This window comes from Acartia tonsa, chromosome 13 (genome assembly GCF_053477335.1).
Source record: "Acartia tonsa isolate MP-2025a chromosome 13, ASM5347733v1, whole genome shotgun sequence".
Classification (NCBI taxonomy): domain Eukaryota; kingdom Metazoa; phylum Arthropoda; class Copepoda; order Calanoida; family Acartiidae; genus Acartia; species Acartia tonsa.
In genome coordinates, this window is record NC_137272.1 from 20,059,676 (window position 1) to 20,073,415 (window position 13,740).

The following is a 13,740-nucleotide window of genomic DNA, read 5'->3' on the forward strand; positions in this document are numbered from 1 at the left end:
AATAAAACTTTGGGGACAAATGTAATAAACAGCCCATTGTCCCCTCTCTCTCTGATATTATATATAGTCTGAAATGAATTAATTGATAAGAAAATTTAAAGTCTTAATGAGTTTATACAAAAAAATATTAATATTGTTTGTAAATATCTTTGCAATTTAATAAATTTTTTGCTTATGCTTCTAACATTAAAAATATATCAAGTTTTTCATCAAAATAGGTTCAGAAAAATGCAAGGGTAAAAATTATGAATGCGTTTTTTTAGATTACCCATTTTTCAATTTGACCTTGTATCACATCTATATTTTAATCTTTAACTTTCGTAATATATTTAAAAATTACCATTTCATTATGCCTTACAGTTTTATTTTATTATTTTTTTTTTGACAGCTTTGAATTGACTCTAAAGTTGATAATAAATAATAAATTTGTAGTAAAAACTTTAATTGACCAGTAAGAACAAAATTTAGTGATAACAATTAATGTTTATTCATTAAAAAAGTGCTATTATTAAGATATATAAAAAAGTAAATAAAAGCATCAAAAAACTTTAAAAGAAAACTCTAAAAATTACCCTTACACATCTTCCCTCCTCCAAAAAAGCGGGGCTTTTAATAATAAGGGTCGGCTCGTTCGTCCGGAACGGTTAGCCATTTTCGTTAATTTAAAAATGTCCTATCTATTTCAAACTTTGCATGATGATTCCTAAGACATTTTTTATGTGTTATAATTACTTTTTAAGGATTTTTAATATATCAAATTTTGTTAGATTTTTTGTAGCAGGGAAAATTGTTATAACTGCCCTACTTTTGGACATTTTTATCTGAGTTATTGAATTCCAATGTTCTCTTTTACACCTGAAACTTGGTAAAAACTTAACAATTTATTGAGTACTCTTAAAATGAAAAAAAGTCAATTATGTCCAAAAGCGACACGGCAATAATAAGATTTTAGAACAGATAAGCACAGTTAATCACTACACAGCAAAAACATCTAACAAAATTTAGCATCAAGGTTACATAAAAAAAATTAAAAACGCTTGGACGCATAAACGGAAGATTATAGAGTAGCTGCTCAACTTAAAAAGATAAGGTCAAGAACAATAAAATAAAATAATGAATTACTTTTATATTTTGTATTTGTATATTTGAAATATTTCTGTAGGTTAGGTCAAGGCAAGCGTTGAATGGATTGTCAGTTAGAATAAGATTCCCACAAAGTTTAATCTATCCGCAGTGGCTAGTATAAATACCCGTTGAGCATCAACTCTATGACTTACTTTGTCTGTCTGTCTTTTAATAAAGATATTTCTGAGAGGGAAACGGAGTATAGGACCCTATTGTGCTATAGATCATATTGGTTCCAACAGTTTTATAAAAAAGTTCATCTCAATGGTTGTCTTGAATCTTGATTAGATTGATCAATCTAGCAGTGTCTAAACTTTTCCTCCAATTAATCTATAAAAGGGGTAAATTTGTGTCTCATCATTGGGGATGTACATCAATTTATCGGCTATTGTCTTATCCCTTTAGATCCCTGAGTTTAATACTATATATGTATAACTTACTTTGTCCTTTCATTTGTTTTGCTTTTCTTGATATTTTTATATTGGGAAGTTTCGCTTCATATGGATGTTGTTACCCTTGTCTTAAAATTAAATAATTTCAGATAAACTAATAATACAATTAATTATAAGAAGGATCAAATGTATTTTAAGGTATATTTTTAAAAGCGAAGCTTTTCTATAATTAGGGTCGGTCCGTACGTCCGTCCGTCCGTCCGAGATAGATAGCTTTTATTCTTTAATTTAGGCATGTTAGAATTGTCCTATCGATTTCAAACTTTGCATGATGATTCCTCTAGTAGTTAAGTACGATTTAGAAAGCGTAGCAACTCTATAATCATTACCAAAATGTCCGTACGTCCATTTTAGACATATTGATTTTTCTACTTTTTTAACAACAAATTTTTATGTGATCTAAATATCCGTTTGATCTGATTTTTGGTATATTAATTCCTGGGACAACAAAGAACAATATTTTAAGCTCAGCAACTCTATAATCAAGTCCTAATAATGTAAGTATGTCCATAAACATTATCCTGTATCAAGCAGTTTTTCAACAAATTTACTTACAATTTTGCTTTGACTATTATACTTTAATATTCTGATTATTCAGTTCAGACACTATACAAGTGTCAATGTCCGTTTGTCCTACCGTTTCAGTGCTTCGCTTTTATGGATGTTGTCATCCTTGTTTAATAGCTACTCTATAAATTATTTGCGTCTGTTTGTCTTTTTTTAACATCGTTACTTTGACTGAACCGATTGTGTTCTCTTTTAAAGAAAATATTGATCCCAGGATCTTTTAAAAATTCCAGGCATAGTATGGTTTTAGGCTCTTTTTCTCGTCCTTCCCTCCATCAACCTTCAAATTTAGAGCCACTAAGTGATAGGGTCGCAGCCACTTTTAAAAATTCGACGTAACTATCAGATGTTATCAAGTTTTTGTCCTTTTGAAATTATAATTAATAACATTCCTAATCGCCTTAGGAATAAATATTTCTGAAATAAGTTTATAGTACAAAGTGCTAGGTTTTAATACAATTTTAACTTGTCTTAATACACGATGAAGATCACAACTATCTGTGAAGGACTAAGGAATGGACCTATCCTAAATGTTTCACATTTAAAGCTGGATAAATAGTTTTTATGTTTGTAGGAGTTATGAGATGAGATTTCTATCCCTGCTTTGGTCTTGGCTTTATCTTGTTTGGCTTGTCCTGTATTACATCGCCAAGACTGCCATTTTTATTCTCAGGAACACTATCTCTCTTTCTTTCAATCTTTATATCCAGTGGTGTGCACAGGGTTATGCGAAGGAGGTGCGCGATGCACACCAAACATTTTGAAACCAAAATTGAGTGGTGTAGGGGGGAGGTGTGTAATACATACAACAAGAGGGGTGTTATCTTAATATCAAGGGTGCTTTACCACCCTTAAAATTTATTAAGTGAGAAATATGTATGTTAATTTGCAATGATTTGAGGCGTGTATAAGGGTGGTGCAAAGAGGTGTTAGGGGCCATTAAGGGGATGTATTCCAACCCCCTCATTATTTTTCCAGGGGGTTGTATACAATCCACCTACATCCTTCTTCTACACGCCTCTGTATCTATCTATTTATCATTCTAATGATTCATCAATTTAATCAATATCTACATTGTCAAGACTGCCATTTATATACTAAGGAATACTATCTAATATCTATCTATCCAATTATTTATCTATCCATTTTTCTATACATCTTCCTATCTATCTATCAATCAAATGATTCATTTATTAAATGATTGCAAAATATCATACATACTTCTTAAGATATCAAATAACACTTTTACTTCTAATGTTTATGTTTTATACTTTGAAAACTTATTGATAGATTCAAAGTATGGTAGTTAAAACAAGCAACTTCTTAAAGTTGGGATGTTGTCACCCTCCCCCCCCCCCTATCCAAGGGCACACAACTTGTGCACCTCCTTGCATAAAACAAGGGGACTGTCAAACATTTTTAGTCTGCTTCGCGCATTCAACATACAATATCAATTTACTTAGCTCCTTAAAATGTTGAATGTTGAAATATAAATTCTAAATAAATTAATTCAAACATATGAAAATATCAAAATCAGAATGGCTCTATCCCCTAAATGATTGGAGGAAAAGATAAATTATTATCCAATATCCCATCCCTGTATCCTTGGAGTAATAGATAGATAGTGTGAAATATAAATCTAGGAACGGCATATTTTTGGTTTCTTTGCTTCAGTTTTGTTTACATCTCAGAGAGCTACTACTATTTTTATTCCCAAACCTAATCAAGGTGATTTAAAACAAGGATGACAACATCCATAAAAGCGAAGCACTGAAACGGTAGAACAAACGAACATTAACACTTTAATAGTGTTAGAACTTAATTATCATAATATAAATTTATAAGAGTTAAAGCAAAATTGTAAGTAAATTTGTTGAAACACTGCTTGATACAGGATAATTTTTATGGACATACTTACATTTTTAGGACTTGATCATAGAGTTGCTTCGCTTATTACATACTTTGTTGTCCCAGGAATCAATATACCAAAAATCAGATCAATTTGATGATTAGATCACATAAAAATTTGTTGTTAAAAAAAGTAAAAACAATCAACATGTTTAAAATGGACGTACGTACATTTTGGTAATGATTATAGAGTTGCTACGCTTTCTAAATCGTACCTAACTACTATAGGAATCACATTGCAAAATTAAAAACGATAGGACAATTCTAACATGCCTAAATTAACGGAAAAAGCTATCCGTTACGGACGTACGGACGGACCGACCCTAATTATAGAAAAGCTTCGCTTTTAAATTTTTTTTACTATAAAGCTACAATTCTCTATTCTATAACTATGTAAGTGAGCATTCTTGTAAGTAACGCATTTTTATGGTTCCTGTAATATTTTGGGTTTCTTTGCTTCAGTTTTATTTACACCTTACAACTGTTTTTCTTTTCGAAGCAAAATCTATAATCTAGCGTACAGAGCGTGAACTGCGGACACGAAGGACGTAGTCACTAATGTCTAAATTGAAGAGAAGGTTCGCTTCATTCCCCAAGAACATAGAGTCACTATATACAAGTTTATTTATAGGCAAACAAAACAATACTTTTTTTAATATTTACAGATTAGGTTGGGTTAAACAGAATAATGCATGATTCCTTCGCTATTTATATCTAGGGGAAGGAATGGCAGAATACAAAAATAGATTACATTAAAATAAGCATAATGAATTTAAGCAAACTATTAATAAGTACATTTTATTATCCATGATAGCATAGCTACTCTATAAGTCGATCTGTCCCGCCACAATAACATGAAAAGTTTGGGCTATGTGCTACACTTCTCACTAAGTAAGCATGTAATTATACAAGTAAGGCATATTCTGTTTTCTTTGATTTATTTTCTTTTACCTCTGATTCTTTTTTGTTTCCAACTCAAAGAGTTTAAAGTCAATTTCTTTCAAGATCTACTAGAGGAGGTTTTGAAAAATATAAAGTTTATTTTTGTTAAGTTCAAATGTTATTTAAGGGTGGTCGCAGAAAGAAGAAAAAGAGGGGACACAGAAAAAAACTGGCGCAGTCACAAGGTAACATATTATAAATTCATGAATTTGTATATATTTATTTGACAAATTTCTACCAGAATAAAGAAATATAAGCAAAAAATGATTTGCTTTGGTATTTTACAAAAGCAGTCTTTTGATTCTGGGTTGTTTTAAAAATTTATTTCAACAGCACAATCTTGAAAATAAAGTTTTTTTATATTTTAAAATGTAATTCATGTGAAGGGGAAGTAGAAATTTTCACTTAGAATTGTTTGTCATAATCACATTACCTTTTCCCTGAAAAGAACAGGGTTATTCTTTTCTATGGAGAGTTCTTCTTGTAATATAGAACTTGTTTATTTCCGTTGAAAAATTATCAAAATATTTCAATTGTTTCATTAGGATTGGATGGGCAAAAGTGGCCTAATGACCCTGGTGAAGAATATTACAATGTTGCTTTTCTAGAAGAGTCATCTAGTGAGGTATTGTGGTACTAAAATCTTTTTACTCTATCTATCAATCTTTATATCAATCTATCTATCAAAATATCTAATAATATATCTATTAATTATCTGTCCATTTATCTATCAATTTTTATGTAAATATATCTATCCATTAATGTTAGACTATCTAACAATCTATTACCAATCTACAATCTATATTCTATCTATCTAACTATTGATGATTATTTCCTAGAAAAGCCAAGATTATTGCACATCTATCTATAAATATATTTAGCTTTCAATCTATCAATTATCTATAAATCAATTTATAAACTGATTTATCTATCAGTTTAACTTTCAATTTATCTATTACTCTTGCAATAAATCTATCTATCCATTAAACTATCTAACAAGATAATCAATTTACATATTAATCAATCTACAATCAATATATCTATCTATTCATGATTATTTCCTAGAAGAGCTAGATTATTAGACACATCCATCTATCAATAAATTTATCTATAGATTTATCTGTCTATCTATCAATCAATTTATTTTTAAATTCATCTATCAATTTATCAACTGATTTATTTATCAATATATCTTTCAATTTATCTTTCAATTTATCTATCAATCTTTCTATAAATTTATCTATCCATTTTACTTATCAATTTATAAATGTATCTATCTATTGAGGAGGATGATGATTATTTCCTAGAAGAGCCAAGATTATTAGACACAAGCTTTCAAAAATACACAAGGGATTTATTCTTAATCAATAACCTTTTTTGTCACATACATTTTTTTTACTTTTATTGTGTGTTACAATATTTTTTATTAGCACAGCTATACTTTAAGGGTGAAACTATAAAAGTGTTTTTATATACATCCATTTAAATGGTTTAAGTGACTAGCTGTATTTTTTAAATATGATGTCAAAACACTTATATCAGATATCAAATAGGTATTTCATGTTTATTGATTTATTAAGCATAAGTTGGTTAGACTTTTTTTGTAAAATTGAAGCTCTGATGGTATTTTCTCATGTATTTACTCTTTTTACTTTTTTTTCTCCATTCCCATTCCATCCTACTTTTAGACCAATATGCACAACAAAAGAACAAATATATAATAAAAAAAAACTTTGTTGTGATATGTTTGACAGATTATTTTAAATTATTACAAATTAAACTGCGAACCAAAAAAAATAGGCAAATCTGAATTTGCAGAATAGCAGCTTTAATATTTATTTAGGATTATTTCACTGTAAATATAAAATGTAGATGCATCTTTTGGTTACAAATTTCCACCGTTAATTGTTTATTAATCAGCACCAATGAAGCACAATATCTCAAAAACTGGTGAACCAAAAAGATATGCAAATCCAAAACAAATTCTTCTGTTTTAAAGATTGATTCTGATAAATTTAAAATTTTTTAAGGGATTTATGCATTAATTGTTATAAAATGTAGTATAAGGTAGAAATTAATGATTTTTTAAAATAAGAAATATTAGAAAAAAAGAAATTCGACCCCTATCACTTTAGAGGACAGTTGCTGACCTCCAGTCTTATGGATGAAGCTAAATACATATTAAAAATAATAACTACTCCCAAAAGTATACAAAAATGATTTTTAATGTGTTAAAAAATCCATTTTAAAATCTTGATTTTGAGGATGATGGCCTTTAAGATGCTCCTATGGGTAGTGATGGTGAGCCAAATGTTATCAAAGTGCATGACCATGATGACAACTTATATATTGAACTATGGTCCAATTTTTGTATTCATAGCAGCCTCCAGCCAAGCAGTATTAAAAAAGAAAAAAAATTGCAATTTTAATTACTCCAATGCATAAGGTAAATACTGTCGTTTTAAGAAGATGTTTATATTTCTTATCGGCTGGCTCCAGTGGAGATTGCTATGGCTACAAAAAATGGTACATAGGTTGATAGACAAGTTGTTGTAATGGGCATGTACTTAGATAACATTTGGCTCACCATCATCACCAATAGGAGCATCTTAAAAAAATCATCATCATCCTCAAAATCAGGATTTTAAAATGTTTTTTTTTAACACCTTAAAAAGCATTTTTGTATACTTCTCAGGGTAATTTCTATCTTTAACATGTATTAGGCTTCATCCATTAAACTGGAGGTCAGCAGCTGACCTCTAAAGTGATAGGGGATGAATTTCTTTTTTCTAATATTTCTTATTTAAAAAAATCATTATTTTCTACCTTATACTACATTTCATAACAATTAATGCATAAATTCCTTAAAAAATTATTAATTTATCAGAATCAATCTTTAAAACAGAAGAAAAGTGCAAAAAAATCGTTTTTCCATTGATTTGTTGTAGATTTGCATATCTTTTTGGTTCACCAGTGTTTACCCAAAATGCTGTTTTTGAGATCTTGTGCTTCATTGGTGCTGATTAATAAAAAATCAACGTTGGAAACTTGTAACAAAAAGATGCATCTACATATTATATTTACAGTAAATTCATCCCAAATGAATAATGAAGCTGCCATTTTGAAAATTCGGATTTGCCTATTTTTTTGGTTCGCAGTTTACATTGAATTCAGAATGAATAACTATTAGTGCCAATCAAATTTATGGAAATCATCAGTACAACAATAATAATCATGCTACTACTATTCAGTATGATGATCTAGGTATTTTAGTTTTTAATAACAGATTTAACAATTCACAGAATATTTGTTTATGAAACAACAGATCTATAGTATAGATGTATACACAGTCAACTACCTCCCTTCCTTTTTTAATGACCTTTTTTGTCTGCTTCTAAATTAATTTTTGCGACTTGACTGTGTTAGTATAAGCGACATCATTGGTTGATTTACAATAGAAAGGTTGCACAAGGTTGATGCGATGGGGAGATACACTTATTTAACTCTTTATCCCTCTAGTGTTTTACTCTAATTATGAAACTATAAGATAGATTTGATAATTTTGATTATTTGTACATTTTAGATACTCGCTATACCGACAACACAGGATTGTCCCAATACAACAGTGTTATAGATGATAGTAGATATAATACTTCAAACTATTCACAAGGAATGCATAAGATATTTGATAAACAATAATATAACTAACACTCTAATATAGGGTAAGATGCTTTAATACCAGCTTATAAACCATAAAATCAAACTTAATAAGAAAAGGTACCTCTAATTAATAAAGCAGAGTTGTTTTTTTCTTCTCATAAGTTTGACCTACTATTAAGGTTATGGGATGTTTTAAATTATGTTTATCTTTTTACAACTTTTAGTGAAGTTATAATATTTTTGTCAGCAATCTGAATTTTATGCTAAACATATAGCCGGCTATCACCGAAGTAATTCAGATTACCACAGCACTGTAGAATCAATATACAATGATCCTATAGGGTATCAGAACTCTGGACTCTCAGAGCATGTGGATTTCCATAGTGCAAGGGTAAGAATATATTTCTTTTTAAATAGTACCTACAGAAAAGAGTATACATTACTTAATTAGTTACCTATTATTAAATAAGGGATATTAAAATATAATTGGTGTAAGAGTAATTATGATATAGAAACATTAATAAAATAGGTCATTTAAAATTATGAAAAATCTTAAATCGAATTAGAAAAGCTACATTATTGGACCAAGTATTGAATTTAAATTTAAACTTTTTTACCTTTTTGTTACCTTTTCAGAGCAGTACATCAGCAGAATCAGTAATCGAGAGAGATGAACTAAATGATCAAGTTTTGATTCCAGCTCGTTCCAACAACTTATCAATTCAATCGAATATTTCCCCAAGGTAGGTTTAACTAATGTTCTAACTTCTATGGTTTGATTAGAAGTTAATTTCCATCTTTTCAGTCTAACAACTCACCTGTACTATTAAATATGTTACCTAGATAGGTAAATAGAAATGGTCACATTGTTTGATTACTGATATATTTCTATCACAACATAGCTACTTAATGAGAGGAGAAAGGTTTTTGAAAGTAAAAGAATAAAAACAGATGGTTGGATGGATGTGTCATATTTCTTTATATGTATCACAAAATTCACTTTATTTGATTTTCATCAGCAATCAAAAGGAGATATTAATGATTCCAACAGTGAATACCGTACTATTCTTACATTCCTAGACCAATTGAATTCACTGTGTAACCTTTCATAGGAGAGTGTCCAGAACTTTGCTGGAATACAAGAACACTGCTAACTATTCCAGGTAGAGAACTTCAACTAGTAATTGGATGTTAATTTGCATGTCATGTTACTTTACAAAGTGTCTCAAAAATTAGCCTTGTGACGTCATAGAAATAAGGAAGTTGAGAGGAGAAGTGGGAAAGAAAGAGATGGATATTGGATAATCCCTTATTTTTATGACGTCACATGGCTAATTTTTGAGACACTTTGTAAAGTTATCATGTCATGTGTTTTTGATAAATGATGAACGTGCATTAAATAACCATCTGAACAACAAATTTGTGTATGGAACAACCCTAATTATAGAATAGCTTTGCCTTAAAAAAATCTATTGAATGAAAATATTGTACTATAATAGAAAATAAAAAAATGACATAATACACATTGATAAAAGGTTTTTTAGAATTATTTCTGTATGTTTGTATTTATATCAATTAGTTAATTAAATAATCACATATTCATCTATAATTCCTAGTACCCTTATAATAAAGTAACAGGATGTAGGTCTGTTTGTCGGTCTGTCTACCTGTCAGTTTGTACCAAAAGATCTCGCTAACCACTGAATCAATATGATTCTCCTTTACTGGGTAGCTTCTTATAGGTCCAAGAAAAAGTTATAACTATTATGGGGGAGGGTACCACAATCCTACCAAGATAAATGCCCCCCCCCCCCCCAAAAAAAAAACACCCCCAAAAATCTTCTTACTATTTCTTTTTAAGATAAAACACAGTGCGTTCTAAGGTGCTTTGACTTTTGTGTCAGAACCTGAATTGGGACATAGTGCATTTCATTACCCTAGGTTAGATAACTTCATTTCACTTTTCAATAAAATCTAAAATGCAGCCGTTTTTGCAGGAGGTACCATTTTTCAGTAAAATTTTTACTTAATTTCTACTTCTATTTTCAACTAATACTTAATCACTATGTCCCAATTCAGGTTCTGACACAAAAGTCAAAGCACAATCGAACTTACTGTGAAAAAAATGGGTTGTTAAAATCAACCCCCCCATACCCCTCATGTGCCCCTTGAGGCCTTAAGGGACTTAGCCGCTAATAATCATTAAAGTAGGAAGAGCACTCTTAATTATGTTATTTTGTCTATGGTTTAGATACTTACAAGATATTTATTTCCATGAAGCCTCGAGCACTCATTAAAGGGGTGGATTTCACCACCAACAATGTTTGTTTGAAAAAAAAGTCAGTATGTTTAATATTGATTCATTTGTTGACATCCTCACTTTTATGGATGTTTTCATCCTTGAAGAGTTTTCTAATTATATCATTTGAAAAGATTTCTTTGTTTTGTATATTTTAGTAATTAAAATCAAAATATGAACTATTTTAAATCGGTCTACCAGTGTGTTAGCTCTATATCATAATCTTTCCTTAATCCCTGCTCAATTTTAAATCCATAGGAGAGCAAGGGAACAATTGGCTATATTGGTCTTACCCCTAAACTTAATCATATAATTTCTGCCTTTGGTAGTTTAACATTGTAGAGGGGAAACACTTTTATCTATAATGTTATGTTGTGTGTGGAGTTGGATTAATTTATCGCCCATTTTACTATTCATTTCTCCCTGCCTTTATTCTGAGTCATATCTGATAGAGTTTGGAAAAGCCGTGTGCAATATCCATAGTTACCAAAGACAGGGAAATACATAATTAAGAGAAATTAGATTGCTATCTCCTAATCATAAAGGGCAATTTACCAGAGAGAGAGAGAGAGAGAGAGTGAGAGAGAGAGAAAGAGAGAGAAGAGAGAGAGAGAGAGAGAGAGAGAGAGAGAGAGAGAGAGAGAGAGAGAAAGAGAGAGGGAGAGAGAGAGAGAGAGAGAGAGATAGAGAGAATAATGGACTGTTTATTGCACAAGTCCCCAAAGTTTTCTTTTTCGTTGGCTTAACAACTTTGGGGTCTTTAGTGAATTTTGATTGGTTTAATCATTATGTTGAGTGTTCAAATGTTACAACAATTGATTTTAACCTAAAGAAGGGCAAATTTTGTGTATTTGTAATTGGGGTTAAACATCAATTTAAAGGCCATTGTCTCATCCCTTTAGGTTCCTGGCAATTTACTTGTGTAATAAGAAGATCAAGCCTATAGAGAAGGCAGGACAACGTGTGTAGATTCGCCTCTAGTATCTAGTCTTTAAATGGGTAGAAAGGGGCAAGAAAAATGGCCGAACCTGTATGCAGCTTCTTTAAATAAAAAAACTCAATCAGTTCAGTAAGCTTTGTAATCGTATTTCTCGTATTCATTCGAATCCGGTGGATAGGAACCGGTTCTCATCCATACGAAAAAACTATGTCTAGCATCGTATTATATCCAGTTTTCTACGAATATAGAAATGTACAATCATAAGATTAAAACCAGTTTTTTTAGCCGGTGCCTCCGGCACCTCGGGGCTAAAAAAACTAGTTTTAATCTTACAATTGTACATTCTATATCCGCAGAAAGCCGTTTATAATACGATACGAGAAATAACTATTACCCCATAAAAGTAATTTTTAAAATAGATTATTGCTGCACACGCAACTTATCAGGATTGTCCTTGTTTTTTGTTACATCTATTTTATAAAATCTACATCCCTGTCTTTTTTCTTCTTGAGCTAATCCAATAAGAATAAATGTCTAGATGATTAGTCCTTTAATTGGACCAATATAAACACAGCTTGATATAATATGGCTGATTTTTTTTCTTTCCATCTATGAAGTATACGGTCAATAAATAGTTAATATCATTATAGGTAAAGATTTCCTTGGGGGAAATTATCCAAGGACCATAGACGTCTAAGAGGGGGGTAATGGGGCGATTACCCCCTCCAAATTTTTTTTCATTTTACCCCCCCCCCCCATTTAAAATTTACCCCTAACCTAGAGGTGCCGTAGGCACCCCCAACCATTTAGGTGGGGGTATTTTTCGCTTTGCATGCATTTTTAATACTAAATATTTAATAAAATTTTTTTTGGGGGGGCAAGTTCCCAGTGAGATTCTACCCCATCTGAAAAAATAACCCCCCCCCCCCCGCCATCTATCAAATTAAACCCCCCCCCCCGGCATCATGAAATTTTTACCCCATCTTATGATTTTGTCCCCATCATGTTAATTTATCCCCATCTTCATATTTTGTACCTCTTCAAGAGAAACAAAATAATGTCAGAGAAGGGATATTGAACAGGGGACAAAAAAGAAGGATGGGTTCTAAATAGGAACATGGGGCCAGGATCGGAAAGTGGGGTCTGATTTGACAGATGGGGGAATGATTGGCAGAAGGGGAAATAAAATCTGGGTAGGGGGGAGGGGAGAGTCTGGAGGGGTTTGCGAGGTGAGCCTCGCGCGAAAGAATTTATATTAGGGTAGCATAAGCTACCATACTCCACTGTGGTGAAGCTATGCCTTTCACTCTTCTATATTTTCCTATATTTTGAATAAAATTTGAAAATGCCTCTATTTATTTTTTTTATTTCTCTTTTAAGACTTTTTTTATACTAAATCACCAACATATTCTAATACTTTACTTTACCTAATATTTTAAAATAAAAATTTGGCTCCATTGAAGAAAAAAAACAATAGTTTGTTTGAAATAGGAACATCTAGTGGCAGATTATTGAACTACATAATATACATTTTTCTGGATGTCAACAAACATGATGATTGGTTGAAAAACACAGATGGGGTAGCAAACAATGCTATGATATTAAAATTGAAGCAAGGGGTTAAAACTCACACATGGTGGTCAAAAAATTAATATGGGGTCATTTTTTCATGATGGGGGTAGTTTTTTAAATAAGGAAGCCATTTATGCACATGGGGGACCAAAATATGATATGGGGTATTTTTTTCATGATGGGGGTAGTTTCAAGTGCTTATATCTGGAGAACCGTAAGAGATAGAGGCCTAGTTGCTTGACTGTGGTAACTCAGATTTACATAAGGAAGCCATA

General features: G+C 31.0%; 1 protein-coding gene across 1 annotated transcript in view; it reads left to right on the plus strand.

Annotated features, from left to right (window-relative positions):
* The first annotated feature begins 1,669 nt into the window (after window positions 1-1,669).
* Window positions 1,670-13,740, plus strand: part of LOC145303887 (F-actin-monooxygenase mical1-like) — a 98,566-nt gene continuing 86,495 nt past the window's right edge. The window contains exons 1-11 of the mRNA XM_080145547.1: window positions 1,670-1,715; window positions 2,719-2,815; window positions 3,786-3,872; window positions 5,122-5,179; window positions 5,540-5,619; window positions 6,280-6,342; window positions 8,183-8,258; window positions 8,578-8,662; window positions 8,928-9,045; window positions 9,291-9,397; window positions 9,767-9,817. Of these exons, the coding sequence (XP_080001673.1) occupies window positions 2,729-2,815; window positions 3,786-3,872; window positions 5,122-5,179; window positions 5,540-5,619; window positions 6,280-6,342; window positions 8,183-8,258; window positions 8,578-8,662; window positions 8,928-9,045; window positions 9,291-9,397; window positions 9,767-9,817 (812 nt within the window). The 5' untranslated portion in view covers window positions 1,670-1,715; window positions 2,719-2,728. The remainder of the gene's footprint in view (window positions 1,716-2,718; window positions 2,816-3,785; window positions 3,873-5,121; window positions 5,180-5,539; window positions 5,620-6,279; window positions 6,343-8,182; window positions 8,259-8,577; window positions 8,663-8,927; window positions 9,046-9,290; window positions 9,398-9,766; window positions 9,818-13,740) is intronic.